Source organism: Aethalodelphis obliquidens, unplaced genomic scaffold (genome assembly GCF_003676395.1).
Source record: "Aethalodelphis obliquidens isolate GAN/ISIS:26980383/991018 unplaced genomic scaffold, ASM367639v1 scaffold18, whole genome shotgun sequence".
Classification (NCBI taxonomy): domain Eukaryota; kingdom Metazoa; phylum Chordata; class Mammalia; order Artiodactyla; family Delphinidae; genus Aethalodelphis; species Aethalodelphis obliquidens.
The window spans coordinates 19,896,501-19,914,332 of NW_020837962.1; the positions used below are offsets into that span (position 1 = coordinate 19,896,501).

A 17,832-nucleotide genomic window follows, 5' to 3' on the forward strand; every position below is an offset into this window, starting at 1 on the left:
GGCGGGGGGCAGCTGACGTGGGGCCTTGGAGGCCCCTGGAAGGAGTTTTCTAACCATTTGAGGTCTTTAAGCAGTAGAGGAACGTGAAGATAAATTTACTACAAATATTAGGATGTGTGTCATCTGGAGAACGTAGCATAGAAGTGTGAGACCATTTAGGAAGCTACTTCCTTATTCCCGGTGGGAGGTACCAGTGGCTTGGGTCTGGGTGGTCACCATAGTGATGGAGCATCGTGGAATGAAGGGCGGTTCCCAGGCTCCGGGTTTAAACAGTTGGGCAGGTGATGCACCTGCTCCTGAGGTGCGGGAGGCAGGGATGAGCAGCCTGGGCTGGCGGTGGGGTGAGGGTTCAGTCAGTGTATCTTTCCTATTAGGTTGGAAGTTTTTCGAGGTCAGAGGCTTATCTTACTAATTTCTGTATTCTAGAGTGTCATTCACATAAGCTGCTTGACGAATGTTTAGCAGACAGATTAAGAATGAAATTTTAGTAAGACACCTGTGCCCTTTGCGGGCAAAAGGATTTTCACTAGTTGCTCTGGGCATTGGTGTTCTAAATGGTGGGAAATGACACATTATGCAAAGGAATGTGTTTCTGTGCACGAGTCAGTTTCCAAATGGCACTGCAGTTGGTTGAATAACCTCGAATTCATGTTCGGGGTCCTCAGGCAAAAGGTGGGAAGAGGGCCTCGTGACAAAGTGAAGACTTAGGCCAAGGCTGTCAGGGAATTCAATGAGAAACACTCTGCGGTCGGCTGAAGAGAGGGTGCTGGATGGGTTGGATGCTGTGTCCTGTTCATCTGGCTTCGGTTAGCAGACACATTTCGTATCTGCCACCCTTGCACTACTCATTTGTACAAATTCAAATTCAAATGACTTAATACTTCATCATACCTTCATTCCCCCGACTCCAGGCCCCGCCCCCAACTTGCCACCTGCTCTAGAGAATGATTACCCATGAATTAAAACAGAATTGGAGAGAAGTTGCTGCCTCTGATTTATGGGAAGCAGACACCTTGTAAAGTTCTGTGCTCCAGCGACTCGGCCAAACAAAGCGGGATTAAAGCCACGCTGGGCTGTTTTTACCTTTTTTGATGTTACAGGTGTAACTATCCTTGGCCTAAATTAAGCGCCACGCGATAAACGGGAAGAATGTTGAAAGAAGTACGTTCACTGCTTGGACACTAGCTGAATAGTTGTTACTTAAATCTAATAAGGCGCCTGCACACAGAGTGTGTTAGTTTCTCAAGATGGAAACTTAGGGCTGAGATGCTTCAATAGGACAACGCGCATTTATTGAGAGCGAGGGGAGACCATAAGTGTCAGGTGCCGTGTTCTCTCTGCCTAAGAAAATGGACACATGGGTGTGAACCCACTTAGCGTGAAGTCATGGAAGTTATATGATTCAGGATTAGTAGCCTGTGACCTGGGAGGGCCAATGGGAAGGGAATGGTGCAAATTGACGTGCTTGGAAGGGATTCTCTTCCAGTGTCCATGCCTTGTGATGTGTTGGGTGATGTAGAAAACCAGAGACTTTCAGAAAGAATCTTTCTTGATGTTGAGATCACCTCCAGCCAGCATCATGGGATCTGTGCCATAAGCCTAAATAACGGGAACCCACTTGTCCTCCACGCTTATGGAGACCAGGCATTATCCCCTGTGTAACATCGTCCCCAGTTCTCCCCCTCTTCTGTGGACTCTCACTGCCGTAGCAGTGCGCAGCCTGTGGTAAATAGCCGGGGCCCATGGCAAGGGGTGGGTGGTGTGGCGGGTAGAGCAGGGCTGTGAGGAGCCTTAAGTAGTAACCCTCCTAAGTCCCTGGTCCAGCACTTTCTTCTCCATAGTTCAGGATATAAAGATGTTAGAAGTCTATAAAGATGCCTTATCTCAGAGAACAAAGTGGATAGAACACTGACCAGAGATTCAGCCCTGGATGCCCGCCAGGTAGGAACCCCAAATCACTCCCTTCTGTTCTACTTGAGAATTCTGTTCAAGATTCACAAAAAAAACTGGATTCTGTGCTGGGCCCTGAGATGTTTGCAGGAAGAGGTTTTCCCCTGGAGAGATGTTCTGGGAAGGAACATTTTATGAGCAAACAAGGTGAGTGCTGGCCACAGCCATGCTGAGCTTAGCAAGTGCTAAGAGGATTCTGCAGGTTGGGGCCTGACTGGGGGGCGCTCTGAAAGCCATGCCTGGGCGTGAGCAGGTTGCTTTGATAAACAGATGTCTATTCTTTGAGGAACTACACTTTGGGGTTTGGGAGGATGGAGCAGGAGAGATGGCAGCTCAGGTTCTGCTGGCACAGTCACAGCACCTGTGTACATGTAACTTTTTTATAAGTTCTGGTTAGTGTGTTTAGAATTTATGATTATGAATAAAATGTATGGCCCAAAATACAACAGAGAATTATTTTCTCTATACTCATAAGCATTTGCTAACTCATTTCTTCACTCTTTTTTTTTTAAATTGTGCTAAGATACACTTAACATGAAATTTCCCATCTTAACCATTTTTAGGCGTACAGTAGTGTTAAGTGAGTTCACATCGTTGCAGCTAACCTCCAGAGCTTTTTTCCTATAAAACTGAAACTCTGTACCCATTAAGCAGTAACATCCCAACCCCCCTCCCGCTCCCCCCCTGGCAACTGCCATCCTATTTTCTGTCTCTGAATTTGACTGCTCTGGGTACCTCATATAAGTGGATTCATACATTATTTATCTTTTTGTGACTGGCTTTTTTTTGTTTTTTGAATCTTTTTTTTTTTAATCTTTTTTTTGTATTTTTTTTTTTTTTGGGTTGAATCCGAGTGAGGGCAGCTGTGCAGCTCCACCCAGGCCCCTGGCCGCGGCGCCCCGCTCCTCACCGTAGGGGGTCTGTGTCCACCTATTCGGTGATGGGTCTCACAGGCTTCAGCAGGTGGCCTGTCCCTGGTGACAGTGCAGAGTTTGGGGTCCCTTACCCCATATTTACCTCTTAGGACCAGTTTGGGATCAGTGTTCTCCTGCTTTTAAACCTTTCTCCCTCTTAGGCGAACTGGCTTTTGGCCTTCTTAATGATTCCCTGACGCTAAGTATTGGCTTAATAAATGTTAGCTGCCCCCCAGCACCGCCCCCTCCCCTGCCCCAAGCCTTCTCTCTTCTTCTTTGTTTCTCTCTTTTTTTTTTTTTTTTTTTGCGGTATGCGGGCCTCTCACTGCTGTGGCCCCTCCCGTTGCGGAGCACAGGCTCTGAACGCGCAGGCTAAGCGGCCATGGCTCACGGGCCCAGCCGCTCCGCGGCATGTGGGATCCTCCCGGACCGGGGCACGAACCCGCGTCCCCTGCATTGGCAGGCGGACTCTCAACCACTGCGCCACCAGGGAAGCCCAAATCTGCAGCTTTGTTTTTTTTTGCGGCACGCGGGCCTCTCGCTGTTGTGGCCTCTCCCGTTGCGGACGCGCCAGCTCAGCGGCCATGGCTCACGGGCCCAGCCACTCCGTGGCATGTGGGATCTTCCCGGACCAGGGCACGAACCCGTGTCCCCTGCATCGGCAGGCGGACTCTAAACCACTGCGCCACCAGGGAAGCCCCTGTTTCTCTCTTATTAAACCCTCGTGAAGGGATTTCCTTGGTGGTGCAGCGGTTAAGAATCCGCCTGCCGATGCAGGGGACATGGGTTCGAGCCCTGGTCCAGGAAGATCCCACATGCCGCGGAGCAACTAAGCCCGTGCACCACACTACTGAGCCTGCACTCTAGAGCCCGTGAGCCACAACTACTGAGCCTGCGCTCTAGAGCCCGTGAGCCACAACTACTGAAGCCCGTACGCCTAGAGCCCGTGTTCTGCAACAAGAGAAGCCACTGCAATGAGAAGCCCGCACACAGCAGCGAAGACCCAACGCAGCCAAAAATAAACAAACAAATAAATAAATTTATTTTTTTTTAAAAAAAAAAAACAACCCTCATGAAGACGTCTTTGTTCAGAGGCCGGTTCTCTTCTTTAGTGTCAGCTGCTCCTGTCCCTTAAGCACCAGCCAGCTTTCCAGTTACTTAATAGAAGTCGCGGCCCACAGTATCCCTGGAGAAAATAATTTTTCTCCCCGAATTGGCTCCACCCAGGGACTCCGTCTTCCCAGCTCTTTCCCTCTTCCTGTCCCCGCCCACACCTCGAGCAAGTTCACTCTGAGAATGTTGCTGCCCATCATCGTGGGGGAATGAGCAAGAGGGATTTTCCTCTTTAAGTGGCCGACATGGTCCATCCGTGAGGAGCAGCTGATGTTCTGCATTCATCAGGGCTCTCGTGACCCTGCACGTGATACCTGGTTTCCTCTACGAGGCGACACAGGGGGGACTTGTGGACCTGCCCCTGGAACCTGTCCGGCCTTGAGCCGAAGGGTGGGGCTCACCACACCCCCTTAGCCCTTCGTGGTGACCCCTTCTTCCTGCAGGAGCCCCTCCTCTTCCCAGCAAGTGGCCTGGCCCTCAGTGCCTCTGGGATGCCCTCCAGACCCCAACATAAGCACCCATTTGTCTCCCACCATTACCTTCTGCCACTTTCCACCTTGAACTTCAGGCTTCGGTTTAAGTGGACAGAACGTCTTTCACACCTCTCTCCAGGCCAAATCTATCTATGAGACTGTCCACAAAACCCACTCTTCTTCCCGGGGGCAGTCCTCTTCATCTTTCAAGGTGAGTGTAGGAACTGTCTCCTCAGAAGCACTCTGTGCATCTCCAGTTTGAGCGAAGTGCTTCCTCTTCGTCCTCTGGCAGGTGTTTGGTGCACACCTTTATCATCATAGCTTTTTCCCGATTCCTTTAGTTGATGCTGGTGCCTGCCTTCCCATTAGGCTTCCTGAGGGCGGGGCCGTGCCCTGCTCCTCTTTGAATGTCAGCATCTCAACACAGTGGGCACTTCACACATGTTCACCAAGATGTAGGTTTGCAGCCGAAATGCTCTCAGCGTGGGAGATGTGTCTGTGGGAGATGTGTCTGCTCATAGGTGTCTAGGTGCCTCGTGCTTCAGATGGGTCCTTATGCACTGTTTAGCATCTCCAGACTAGCTGGGCCTTATCTTTTTTTTTTTTTTTTTTGCGGTACGCGGGCCTCTCACTGTTTTGGCCTCTCCTGTTGCGGAGCACAGGCTCCGGATGCGCAGGCTCAGTGGCCATGGCTCACGGGCCCAGCTGCTCTGCGGCATGTGGGATCTTCCCAGACTGGGGCACGAACCCGTGTCCCCTGCATCGGCAGGCGGACTCTCAACCACTGCGCCACCAGGGAAGCCCTGGGGCTTTGTGAGGCTCTCACGCACACAGATGTACTTCCTGCACGTTTTGTGGCTTTCTTGACTGGTGCACATTCACATCTCTTGGTTTCCTTGGTATCCTATAGACCTGAGTATGTTTTTTTGCAGCGGATTTAAAGTTTATGCTACTTAGTACTCAGTTCCTTTTAGAACAAAGCTCTCTGAAAGAATTACATCAGGTTTGCAAATTACTGTATCCAGTAAGATCCAGCTTATCTTCAGAGCAGTCAGTTTCAACAGGCAACCTAGTAATTGTCCAAAAAAACCCATGCTCTGAATCATAGTAAGATTTGGACTTTTTAAAAGTGAAGTCTTTGCTACCCAGGAACATTTTATGAGCCCAACTGGGCATGTCATGTTGGATGTATCGTTTCTAAGGTAGTTTAGGAACTCACTGCCGGCCCACATCGTAGGCTTTCTGGAAACCAGGATTTGTAGGCACACATGCGTGGTACTTAGTGCCAGAGAATTTTTGGAGGAGGCAAAGCAGCCTGGTGACTTCCTTTGAGAGTCAGCTCCGCTTTGAGAAGCGCCCAGCCAGGGTCTTTGCCAGGAAACTGTTTCACTGCAGGGGAAACGTCCAAGCCCACTCCTCAGGCATCCTCTGTCTTGCTCTGAGGCTGCAAACAGGCGGCTAACTTGGCAGAAAGCGGGAGCTTTCACAGCTTTTTGAAAGTGCTCTGAGCAAAATTATATACATTCCAAGTTCACTTCAGTCTTAAAGGGAGAAAATGTCATTTGTGCATTGTCCTCTTTAAGCACTAACCGGCGGCGAGCCTGTTGAAGTGGATATACTGCGTTCGAAGAAATTCCGAAGAGGAGAAATGCCTGGGTTTCAAATGCGGTTGGGCCAAAAATATCTAAAGTCAAAAGTCAAACCTCTCTTTGGCAAGCCGTCCAAGGAGCTTTATGGAACGTAGTACTGATGGGGTTGATGGGCGTCAGGGCCGACTCAGGGCTCAGTGCAAGGCCCCTGACTCTGAAGACTGTCTGAAATCATCGACAATCAGGGGATAAGGACAGATGAGTGATGGTTATTTTTAACCTAACGTTTAATTTTCGTGTGTTAATCATTACGGAAAATTTAGAAATCACAAACAAGCAAAAAAGAAGAAACTACGGCAGTGAACATGTTGCTGTATATTCTAGTCTATACCTCTGTCCCACCATGTAGCCATCTCTGTCTTTCTCTCCGTGTGTGCGCATGTATATGTACATTCATTTACATATATACATTTATACTTGTATACATTTATATGTGTTCTTTTACCAGGATGGGTTCACACTGGGCTTGTTCTATGCACTTATATATCTTTCCCCTTCGTATGTATTAACCTACATCATTTTAACATCCATGTGAGATTCTATTGTATGGATATGCCATACCTTACTTATCTTCTGTCGGCAGGTGTTTTGTTGTCTAGCTTTGAACTGTGGCAAGCAGTTGGGGTGAACACATTTGTAGCTAAATCTTTGTGCTTCTCCGTGAGTATTACTTCCTCAGGTGAGAAAAAGTAGAATGGGATTACCAGGCCAGAGGGTGTATATATTGATAGTTTTAAGGCTCTTGATAGATGTTCACAAACTGTTCTATAGGATGGTTGCACGTATCACCACTATTTATCTCCCACCAATACCACATGAGAGTTTCCCTTTCCTTGCAAACTGGAAAAGGATCCTCTTGACTCATAGACTGTGTTGATATGAACACACCCTCCTGGATGCAGCTCTAAGCTGTATTCACAGCAGCTGGAGTCTAGGCAATCCTGCTAACAGTGGCTCTCTCTGGAAGCCTGTCCTGGGCATCCTGACCATCACCCGGATTCATCAGGCACCTCACTTGTCCTGTGCAGAGCTCCGTGCTGTGTGCAGTTCGCTCCAGCCTTCCTGCTCCTTCAGGTTTAGAGTAGGGTTGGGGTTTCGGAATGTGAAGCCGGAAGGAACTATATTCCGCAGGAAGAGTTCCGGGATTGTGATGCAGAAAGCCGAAAGCACCAAGATACGTTACTGGTGAGGACTTCTTACCAGCTGACAGCAGTTGTAGGAAAAGAAAGTAGTTTCATTTTCCTTCCTCTCTCCAACCCCTTCCCTATTTCTTCCCTCCTTCCCTCCCTCTCTCCCTTCCTTCAACTGGAAGGATAAATACATCACACTGGGGAGAGAGTACAAAAACATCAGTAACCAGGTGCGTCCTTTGCTGTACTGAGCTTAGCTTCCCTCTACATTTCTGTCAGCTTCCAGGAAACAGGCACAGGATCTAATCTGTTCACTCAGTTCCCAGCATAGCACCTGGAACTTAATAGCCATTGTAATACATGTGAACCAAGTGAATTCAGTTCTTCCCCTTAATTCATACCAATGTAAAAGGGGCTTCAGAAACAGAGCCTGGTCATAGCTGGAGATACTCTTGGTAAGACCCGCACCGTCAGGTGAGGTCATGTCCTCACTACGGGTCCTGGGAGGAAAGATTGCGTTGCCCGTGGATACAGTGCCCTGCTAGCCCCACTTTTCTCTCTTCTCTCTCACTTTCTGGGGCTTTATACATTGTTTTATCCTTTTTTTTTCTTGCTGACCTGGAGTGTGAAAGTTTTATACGTGTAGTGGTTGGCAATATTTATGTTGCTGGTGATTTGGCTGTGTTTTAGCTGATGGTTATTTACTGTGTTTGTCTCTGCTGGTTTGTCTTATTGGGCCTTAACATCCTTCAAAAGTTTGCTTTGCCGCAAGGCTGACTTCCTCTCCAGTCTTTGATCTCAGTGGTGTCGCTTTTTCATGGGCCATTTACTCACTTGGCAGTTGCTGTAGAGCCTTAAATAGCTTGTGAATATGCACAGTCTTGGGGAACTTGCGGTGAACGCAGCTGAAAGACGTGAGCTGCTTCCTCCATTAACAGCGAACAGCGTCAGTTTCAGCCAGGCCTCGGGGATGTGGCGAGCCGATTCCAGACCACCGTGGTAGAGCAGATACACGGTAGAGAGAGCCGTGTGCAGTGTTTGGTTTCCCAGTGCATTTAAAAACTGTGTTTATACTGTAGTATTACATTATACTGTATGTTAAGCATGCGGTAGGATTATGTCTAAAAAATATACATACCTTAATTTAAAAACACTTTAAAAATGCTAACCATCATCTGAGCCTTCAGAGAGTCACAATGTTTTTGCAATAGTAACATCAAAGATAACTGATCACAGATCACTGTAGCAAATATGATAAGAATGAAAAGTTTTCAGGATAGTGAGAATTACTGAAATGTGACACAGACAGAATGGCCATCATCAAAAAATCTACAAACAATAAATGCTTGAGGGGGTGTGGAGAAAAGGGAACCCTCCTGCACTGTTGGTGGGAATGTAAATTGATACAGCCACTATGGAGAACAGTATGGAGGTTTCTCAAAAAACTAAAAATAGAACTACCATACCACCCAGCAATCCCACTAATGGGCATATACCCTGAGAAAACCATAATTCAAAAAGAGTCATGTACCAAAATGTTCATTGCAACACTATTTACAATAGCCAGGACACGGAAGCAACCTAAGTGTCCATCGACAGATGAATGGCTAAAGAAGATGTGGCACATAGATACAATGGAATATTACTCAGCCATGAAAAGAAACAAAATTGAGTTATTTGTGGTGAGGTGGATAGACCTAGAGTCTGTCATACAGAGTGAAGTAAGTCAGAAAGAGAAAAACAAATACCGTATGTTAACACCTATATGTGGAATCTAAAGAAAAAAAGAAAAATGGTTCAGATAACCTAAGGGCAGGACAAGAATAAAGATGCAGAAGTAGAGAACGGACTTGAGGACACGGGAAGGGGAAAGGGTAAGCTGGGATGAAGTGAGAGAGTAGCATGGACATATATACACTACCAAATGTAAAATAGATAGCTCGTGGGAAGCAGCTGCATAGCACAGGGAGATCAGCTCGGTGCTTTGTGTCCACCTAGAGGCGTGGGATAGGGAGGGTGGGAGGGAGACGCAAGAGGGAGAGGATATGGGGATATATGTATACATATAGCTGATTCACTTTGTTATAAAGCAGAAACTAGCACAACATTGTAAAGCAATTATACTCCAATAAAGATGTTAAAAAAATAAAATAAATAAAATGTGACACAGACATGAAGTGAGCAAATGCTGCTGGGAAAATGGCGCTGGTTGACTTGCTCGATGTAGGGTTGCCACAAACCTTCAATTTGTTAAAAAAAAAAAAAAGCAATATCTGCGAAGTGCAGTAAAGTGAAGTCGGTCTGTACTGACTTAGCTTTTTCTTTCTTGTCCTTGAATATAACTCCACTGTGAGCCACTTTAAATGATGAGCTCCTTTGTTTCCTGTTTTCAGAGTAGCAGAATGGGGGCTTCCCTGGTGGCACAGTGGTTAAAAATCCACCTGCCAATGCAGGGGACAGAGGTTTGAGCTCTGCTCCAGGAAGATCCCACATGCCACGGAGCAACTGAGCCCGTGAGCCACAACTACTGAGCCTGCTCTCTAGAGCCCGTGAGCCACAACTACTGAGACTGTGTGTCACAACTACTGAAGCCCATGCGACTAGACCCTGTGCTCTGCAACAAGAGAAGCCACTGCAGTGAGAAGCCCACGCACCACAATGAAGAGTAGCCCCCGCTCGCCACAACTAGAGAAAGTCCACGCACGGCAATGAAGACCCAACGCACCCAAAAATAAATTAAAAAAAAAAAAAAAGCAGAACGATGAGCTATAGGATTCCAAGTGCGATCTGTCTTCATTCTGTTCCTTTAGATTTGCGCTGTCTGCTCAGGGGCAGCATTTCTGCTTCCCTCATTGTAGAACTGCATGATCCAAAGCTGAATTGTGTGGGTCAGCTGAGGAAGTGAGCCTTTGCCCAGTGCAATGATGGATAGCAGTTATGGGCAACGGTGGTAGGTAGCAGACTCCTCTTCGTCCTACATGTCAGCATGATTTTCTTCTGAAGTAACATCTTGTATTCACTTGATTACCTGCCGTGAGCTCTCTGTAATTTGTTGACTCATTTGATCAGAGCTTGTTGCTGATTCAGTCAAGGGTTCCTGACGTACATACATACCTGTTCCTGCTTCCAGGCCTTTGCTGGAAACGTGCTGTTTCCTCCTCCTGGACTGCTCGTCCATGTGTCGGCCAGCTCATCACGTGGCTAAATCCCACATCCCCTCTAAGACGTCAGTTTCAGCGTCATTTCCTCAGGGAGGCCCTACCAACCCCAGCCCAGATTTCATCTCCTTGGATCTTTATACATAGCATCCTGTCTCTGTGGTAGCACTTTAAATGGTTGCTTAAATTATGTGTTTTGGTGCCACTATTTGCCCACTCTTGGTCTGGGTATTTAATGGAATATTTTTAGTATATTTAGTGAAAAGGTTTGATTTTCTTAATAATGTACCCCTGCTTCTAAGTAGGTGTTTGGGAAGCAATTATTGATTGAATGTGTGTGTGTGTGTGTGTGTGTCTGTGTGTGTGTGAATTGTTGTGCCATAATGAGGACCCTCCACCCCCTTCTTTTATCCCAGACCGTAATCCTAACCTTGAACAGCCGTGTCCCACATCAGTGACCTCAGATGTTTAGTCACCATAAGCAACCCCAAATTTTATGATCTACTGAGGTTAATCATCGTCATTGCTGGAGACGAATGGAAATCAACTAGAGATTTGTAGAAGCAAAAAGGAAGTAAAACGGTTGCTATAATCACGGTAGATTGAGAAAAATGTTTGAAACAGGTAGTTTGTCTCATAAATTGAGATGCTTATTGCAAAAAAGTAAAACATTCAGAAATGAATAAAGTAATCACAAGCATTCACAATCCTTCCACCAAGAAATAATGATTGGTTTATATTTGTAATATTTACTTATATTTTATACTATATATGTTTAATTGTACATCAGGTACGATAATCATGCATTCTAAAAAGTATTTTAGAAAAACAACATCGAGCTCTCACTCGATACACAGCTCTGTGTTCTGCTTTTTCTTTTACTACTTTCCTGGGAACTTGTCCCCAGGCCATCCAACACTCTTCTTCATCCCATGTTTATATCATCATGTAACTCTTTTTTTTTTTTTTTTTGCGGTACGGGCCTCTCACTGTTGTGGCCTCTCCCGTTGCGGAGCACAGGCTCTGGACGCGCAGGCGCAGCGGCCATGGCTCACGGGCCCAGCCACTCCGCGGCATGTGGGATCTTCCCAGACCGGGGCACGAACCCGTGTCCCCTGCATCGGCAGGCGGACTCTCAACCACTGCGCCACCAGGGAAGCCCCATCATGTATCTCTCGCTTCATCATTGAGGACTCTTGGAACTATTTCTCCTTTTTGCCCACATAAATTGATTACATTGCAATTAATCAGCTTATATAAATCTTTCTCACTTTATTATTTGTCAGCTAAATCCACACGCCCCGGAATTCTTTATTTGACGATATCTGCTGCTTACATTAAAACAACAAGGGGAGGAACAGAGAGAGAGACGTCAGAGAGAAATCAGGAAGGGAGGCTTGAGACCTAGAAGGGGCGATGGCAGGGGAGGGCTGGGGGAGGGCGGCCAGCCCCAGGGAGGTACACAGGGGCTGCCGAGACCTCCCTTAGCCCCGTGGATGTGAGGCTCATGGTTCAAGCCCTGCCTGGTTGAGCGTGTGAGCATCGTGTCCCTAAGCACGCAGTATCAAAGGAGTACAGGTGTGCAAAGTAGACCCGGAGAGCTCTTCACTTCAGGAATGTCTTGCCAGGGCAGAGGAGCTGTGGTGCATTTCAAGTCTTTTTCACGTCTTCAACCCCCTCTTCTCTGCCCACAAATATGCACAGCTTCTCTTTTCCTAAACGAACCTCCTCTTGGGCTACCCCGTGTAGATCCCACCAAACCGTTTCATCAGGATCATCTACCATGTACATTTCCAGCCATGTGAGATTGCTCCCATAAAGCATGGTGCATCTGTATTCTGAAATGGCATGATATTAAACCGTGTTGTGGAATGATAGTTAATGTTTTGGGGATTTGTCCAAGGTGTGTATTAGGAGGAAAAGGCTACACAATAAACTCTGTTGTCAGCTTTTATCCGTGTGCGTGTGTGTTCGGCTGGGAGGCCGAAGGCTGTTTACCAAGATACCGTGATCGTGGTGAGGGACTTGACTGTATTTTACTCCCCTGTATTTTCTACCTTTGCTGCAGTTAATTACTTTCACCTTGAGTAGGCTGGAAGCACCGCCGGTTGTTATTTCTTAGGGCACAGAGAACTCTGCCCTGGCTGACGTCATTGCCTCCTCGCCCAGGTGTTCTGTGACTCTGTGTAATTGGGGTCTGGTGCTCAGCCTATGCCACTGACTTCAAAGCTCTACCCGGAGTGCTCATTAGTTGAACACCTACTATGTGCCTTGCAGAAGGCCCTCAGGATACACAGCTCAGCTGGGTCTCCGTCCTCCAGGAGCCCTGGTGGACAGGGCTCTGCCTATCCTCTGTGACCTATAGGGTCCCGGGTGGTCTGGGCCCCTTCTTGGGCCACAATTGCTCTCATCCCATCACTGTCCCCTGGTTGCACCTGCTCTCGCCATTCCAGTCTTGCTGTGCTCCCCGCGTGCCACACGTTGTCCCTCGTCATTGGCCTGGCTTCCCTCGCGTGCCGGCACCAGCTGCATCCTCGTGGTCACGCCCTCGCTCAGCCCTCTCTCCACCCTCCCTCCTGGCTTCAGGCTATTCCACAGCACGTATCACAAAAACATTTTCACTGTTGGTTAGCTGTCCTTCTCCCCCCACTCCCACTAGAATGGAAGGTTTATGACGGCAGGGGCTTGGCTCCTTTTGCTGAGTCTCAGGGCCTGGGACAGTGCCGGGCACGTGAATGGCTTGTTGATCAAATGAATTGATGGCACGTGAGCCACTAGCTCCTGTTCCTCATGCTCAGTGCCTTGCTTGTTTCTTTCGTTTTCCTTCTCCTATGTTTGTTCCACTCGATTTTCCCACTCCCCACACTGTGGCCATTGTTCTGTCTATCTGTCAAGCCAGGCCCAGCTCAGACAGACAGCGAGGCCCCCTCCCATGCATGCAGCTATAAATGCTCTCCCTCCACCCCAGCGTGGAAAAAATGGAACTTTCTCCTTGGGCTCCTCACGTACCGTGTGATCCATATGCACGCATATTTCACTTACAATTCACGCTTAAGACCTGAAGACAGTTTGTCCATTCTGTGTGTCTAACACACTGCCTTGCACATAGTAGGTGCTCGTTAAAGGTTTGTTGGACATGGGGCAGGCATGGCTGAATGAAGTGGCAGGAACATTCCCTGTGGCACAGTGTTCTGGTCTGTCCACAGAGGAGAGGTCCATCTGGGAGTGGTGAGTCGTATTCAACTCTGGGAGGCTGTTTCTGGGGTACACGTTGCCGTGGTTTGGTTAAGGAGGTGAGATGGAATTCCAGAGTTGAAGTAGGAATGGAGGAGGAGTAAGAAGAGGTGAACTTTGCCCTTGACTTCTCTAAAGAGGAGGTCACCTTGGGCCTCTCCCTGATCCGCCCCCCCAACCCCCAGGCCTCAGTCTCCTGGCCTGTACAGTAGTGGGAGGACAGGAGCAGGGGTGTCTGGTGGGCGACGGGGGTGTGTGCCGAGTTGATTGCATGATCTCTTGTACTTTTTTTTCTTTTGCGGTACGCGGGCCTCTCACTGTTGTGGCCTCTCCCATTGCGGAGCACAGGCTCCGGACGCGCAGGCTCAGCGGCCATGGCTCACGGGCCCAGCCGCTCCACGGCATGTGGGATCTTCCCGGACCGGGGCACGAACCCGTGTCCCCTGCATCGGCAGGCAGACTCTCAACCACTGCGCCACCAGAGAAGCCCTCTTTTTCTTTTTAAACTCTTAATTTTGAGGAAATGGGAATCATTATTGATCAAGGGGATCCTCTCTCTCTGTCTTTAACTGCTCATCTCCAGCCTCATTTAAGGGCCCATCCTTCTCTGCCAGTCACTGCAGTGTGTGTGGTCTTCCAGACTCTGCACTAAGCTCCTTTATTCCCATTCCATACCTATGTGCTGGGTAATTCCTGTCTAGATGCTGGTGAATTCCAAGTCTGTATGTCCGTCCTTGATGACGGCCCAAGCGCTAGATCTTCGTTGGTATCCCCCGCCTGCCGGACGTCTCAGTTTGGTTGACCCTGGAATCATTAGATTCAACACGTGTAAAATCGAGCTTACTTTCTTGAAGGCAGCATAGGGGTAAACTGTGGGCTCTGGAGTCGATTGATTCTGCCATTTACTGGAGTCGTGGCCACTGCTCGTGTGTAAAAGGGGGGAAAGGTGGCACCTACCTCACAGGACCATTGTGAGAGTCAAACGCGAGTCCTCAGACCCAGGTGTGGAATGACTCTTTCGTGGATGTTGATACAGATACTTTGTATGTACGGTCTTGTTTGATGAGATGAATGTTTGTCTTCTTTGAGGGAGGGCTTGTTATTTTCTTCAAAGTCTGTAAAAATTAAGCATCCAAGATTAAATAACTCATGCTTAGCCTCACAACCACTAGCATTTGTATTCGGACCAGTTGACCTTTTAGCACAGCCTCTTGGCCGTGAAGCTCGGCTTCCCCACCCACTGTGTGACCCGGCCAGAAACCTGAGGGTCATCTTTGACTCTTTCTTTCCCATCACAACCTCCAACAAAATCCAGCCCATTAGCAGGTTTTCTCAACTGAACCCCTGCGTATCAGAAGATACTGGCATTTCCTTATCCCAGTGATCCTGGGTCCTGCCTCCATCATCTCTTGTTTCTGTGACGACACAGGCCTCCTGATCTGGTTCGTGGCTTCTTCCTCTCACCTGTTCTCTGTGGGCTCTCTAACAACCCTGTTCCAAGACATTTTTCTGCCACCGTCTTTGGGGTCAGGTGCAGAGTCCTCAATATAGCTTCCAAGGCCCTGCACCGTGTGGCTTCTCGTGTCCCGTTGAGCTTCACGTCTTGCCCCTCCCCTCACAGGAAGCCGAGACCTGGCTTTATTGAGCCGCTGCACCATGCGAGGAAGAGTGGCACAGCCTGGGTGGAAGTTCCCTTGGGAGGCTTGCCTTGATTCTAGGTCCTACCAAATTCTGAGACCAGCACCCGCTCGGTGTGTTATAACCCTTTGTCCTTCCTCATCCTGGCTGTGACACACTGGGTGTGCCCCTCATGTTTATTCCACTGTCACTTACAGACTGGGAGCCCCACGGAGGCAGGGACATATCTCACTTCCGGACCTCTGTATCCCCTGTGCCTTGCACAGCGCCTGGCACTGTGCTCAGTAAAATACGTAGGTGCCCAGAGTGTCACACTGGAGATGAAGCTATTAAAACTCACATTTCATGACTTGCTGAGACCACACAACTCATTAGAAACAGTTGCAGTGGTTAGCAGCACAGATTTTAATACCAAACTGATTCAAGCCCTCCCTCTGCTACTTACCTCATCTAAGCCTCAGTTTCCTGTTTTATAAAATGGGGATGAGACCTGCTAGGGTTAGGAGAACCCTAACCTATAAGGGTTAGGAGAACCCTAACTAATAAGTGAGGTTATTGCATGCTCAGTGCCAGGACAAGCACCTGCACGTTGTAAACTGTCTGGTGATAAGTTTTCATTCGAACCTCTCAGAGCAGCATTTGCCTTGTGACACTGTCAGAGCAGAGCGACATTGTCTGCTGATGGGCACATTGAGCTGATGTTCACAGAAAGTGTAAATCAAGAATAAAGACAGTTCTATTAGGAAAATCCTCAGGTTTTGAAAGTATTTTATCTGGTGATTTTATTTTATTTTGACTGTAATTATCTCTAGAAAGACTAAACTGTACTGAAGTCTAAAAATATGTACTAGGAAGCATTCCCAAGGTTCTGTTTATCATTATATAAAAGAGAATGATCGTATATGAACTTAAATGAAACCCTGTATCGGCTTAGCGTGATGGCATGTGGATTGGGCTCCAGAAGTGGCAAACACTATATTTATGTGATTGATTTCTCGTGGATGGTGGTGCCTATAATCCACAGATCATTTTCATTTGATAGATAAATATAACCCTAAATGATAAGTTTCAATGAAGGATTTAATATTCTTACTATATATCACAAACTGGAGCATTGCTCATAAAATGAACGAATTGAGGATGTTTTGGAAGCAGGCTATCGTGGGTTCAAGCCCTGGTTCCACCACATCTCACCATCATGACCTTGGACAAGTTCTTTCAGACCTCTGAGCTCTGGGTTTCTCATCTGTTAAATAGATCGGGTACTCTGTGCTATCTTCAGGATTTGCTGGGAAGGCAGAGTAATAAGCAAACGTGTAAATCACTCAGCACTGCCCTCAGTTCTGCTTGCAAAACCCCCCAGACATCTTACTCTCGATTTTAGCCCAAATTAAATTGGTAACAGATCTGTTTGAAAATTCGTTAGCTCATGGTAAAGGTAACTGTTGCCAACCTGGATTATCTTATCCAAGGAGAACAGTTGACTGATGAATTTTTCCATAGTTCAGCTTCTTAGCGGTACTTGCTATCCACCACAACAGGAAAATGTTTGAGAATTACAGTTCATGCTGTTTAAAAGGTATAGTGAAACCTTGAAGTAATTCAGTCTAGTATTTGAGAAAAAGTCAACTTGTTATCAATATTTTAGCGAGTTGTTTTAAAATTCCCAGTGACCTAGCCCCCTTTAGTTTGTTACCACTATGGTCAATCTGTTCATAATCTCTGTAGCCCCCATAGCTCCAATGTCATATAACCACTAACTACAGGAGGATCTCGAGAATCCTCCATACAGTATAACCATTTATAAAGTAGTAAAAACATGGATTTGACTTCTGTGGGCAATTATCGTTGGTACTTAGTTATTATTAGTGCTCTAGTTATCATGGGAAGTTTGTAAAACATAATAGCTAACTCTTTGGAGAATTTGCTTCAAGAAATGATTGGAAAATGTGATCTGTATAAGAAGACGTTTCAATTTGTGCATGGCTACTGGCTTTTAAGTACCTTACTGTTTTTCTCCTGATGTTCCCACAGTTAATTCTTTTCTTAATTGATGTCTGTGCTCTCTCTCTCTCTCTCTCATCTCCCTGGCAGTCTTTTCCCTATAAAAGGACCCATCTGTCTAAGGTAGAGATTTTCCATTTTTCTGTACTAATCAGTGGCTAGGCTGCATGGGGTAGGCACGCTTCTCGTTTAGAAGTCTCCCTTAACTCTGCTTGTCCCGTACAGTGGTGTTTTGTTTGCTTTCCTTCAAGTAAAATATGTTCTTTTCAGCCTGAATTCAAGCACTCCCAAAGTATGTCTAATTTATAATCATAGTCATAGAGCAAAGAATACATTTTAAACTTGCTAACCCATAATGATTAAAAAGCGTACCTGACAAACCAGTGTTCTTTGTAATATGTAACTACATATAGAGAATAAGAGAGTGAAAAAAGCTCTTTCAGAAAAGTGACTCATTTTCATTTGATTTATTAGACTTGAATTTGAGCGGCAACAGCGTGAAGAACTTGAGAAATTAGAAAGTAAAAGGTAAGCCACGTGGTAGGAGTCATAACACCACAGAGTGGGTG

At 47.0% G+C, this 17,832-nt stretch overlaps 1 protein-coding gene across 4 annotated transcripts in view; it reads left to right on the forward strand.

Annotated features, from left to right (window-relative positions):
- The window catches only part of LOC113626476 (kinesin-like protein KIF16B), a 280,843-nt gene that overhangs the window by 153,059 nt on the left and 109,952 nt on the right, over nucleotides 1-17,832 (forward strand). For all 4 annotated transcript variants that reach the window (XM_027118145.1, XM_027118146.1, XM_027118147.1 and 1 more), the window contains exon 18: nucleotides 17,738-17,791. In XM_027118145.1, coding sequence (XP_026973946.1) covers nucleotides 17,738-17,791 — 54 coding nt within the window. The remainder of the gene's footprint in view (nucleotides 1-17,737; nucleotides 17,792-17,832) is intronic.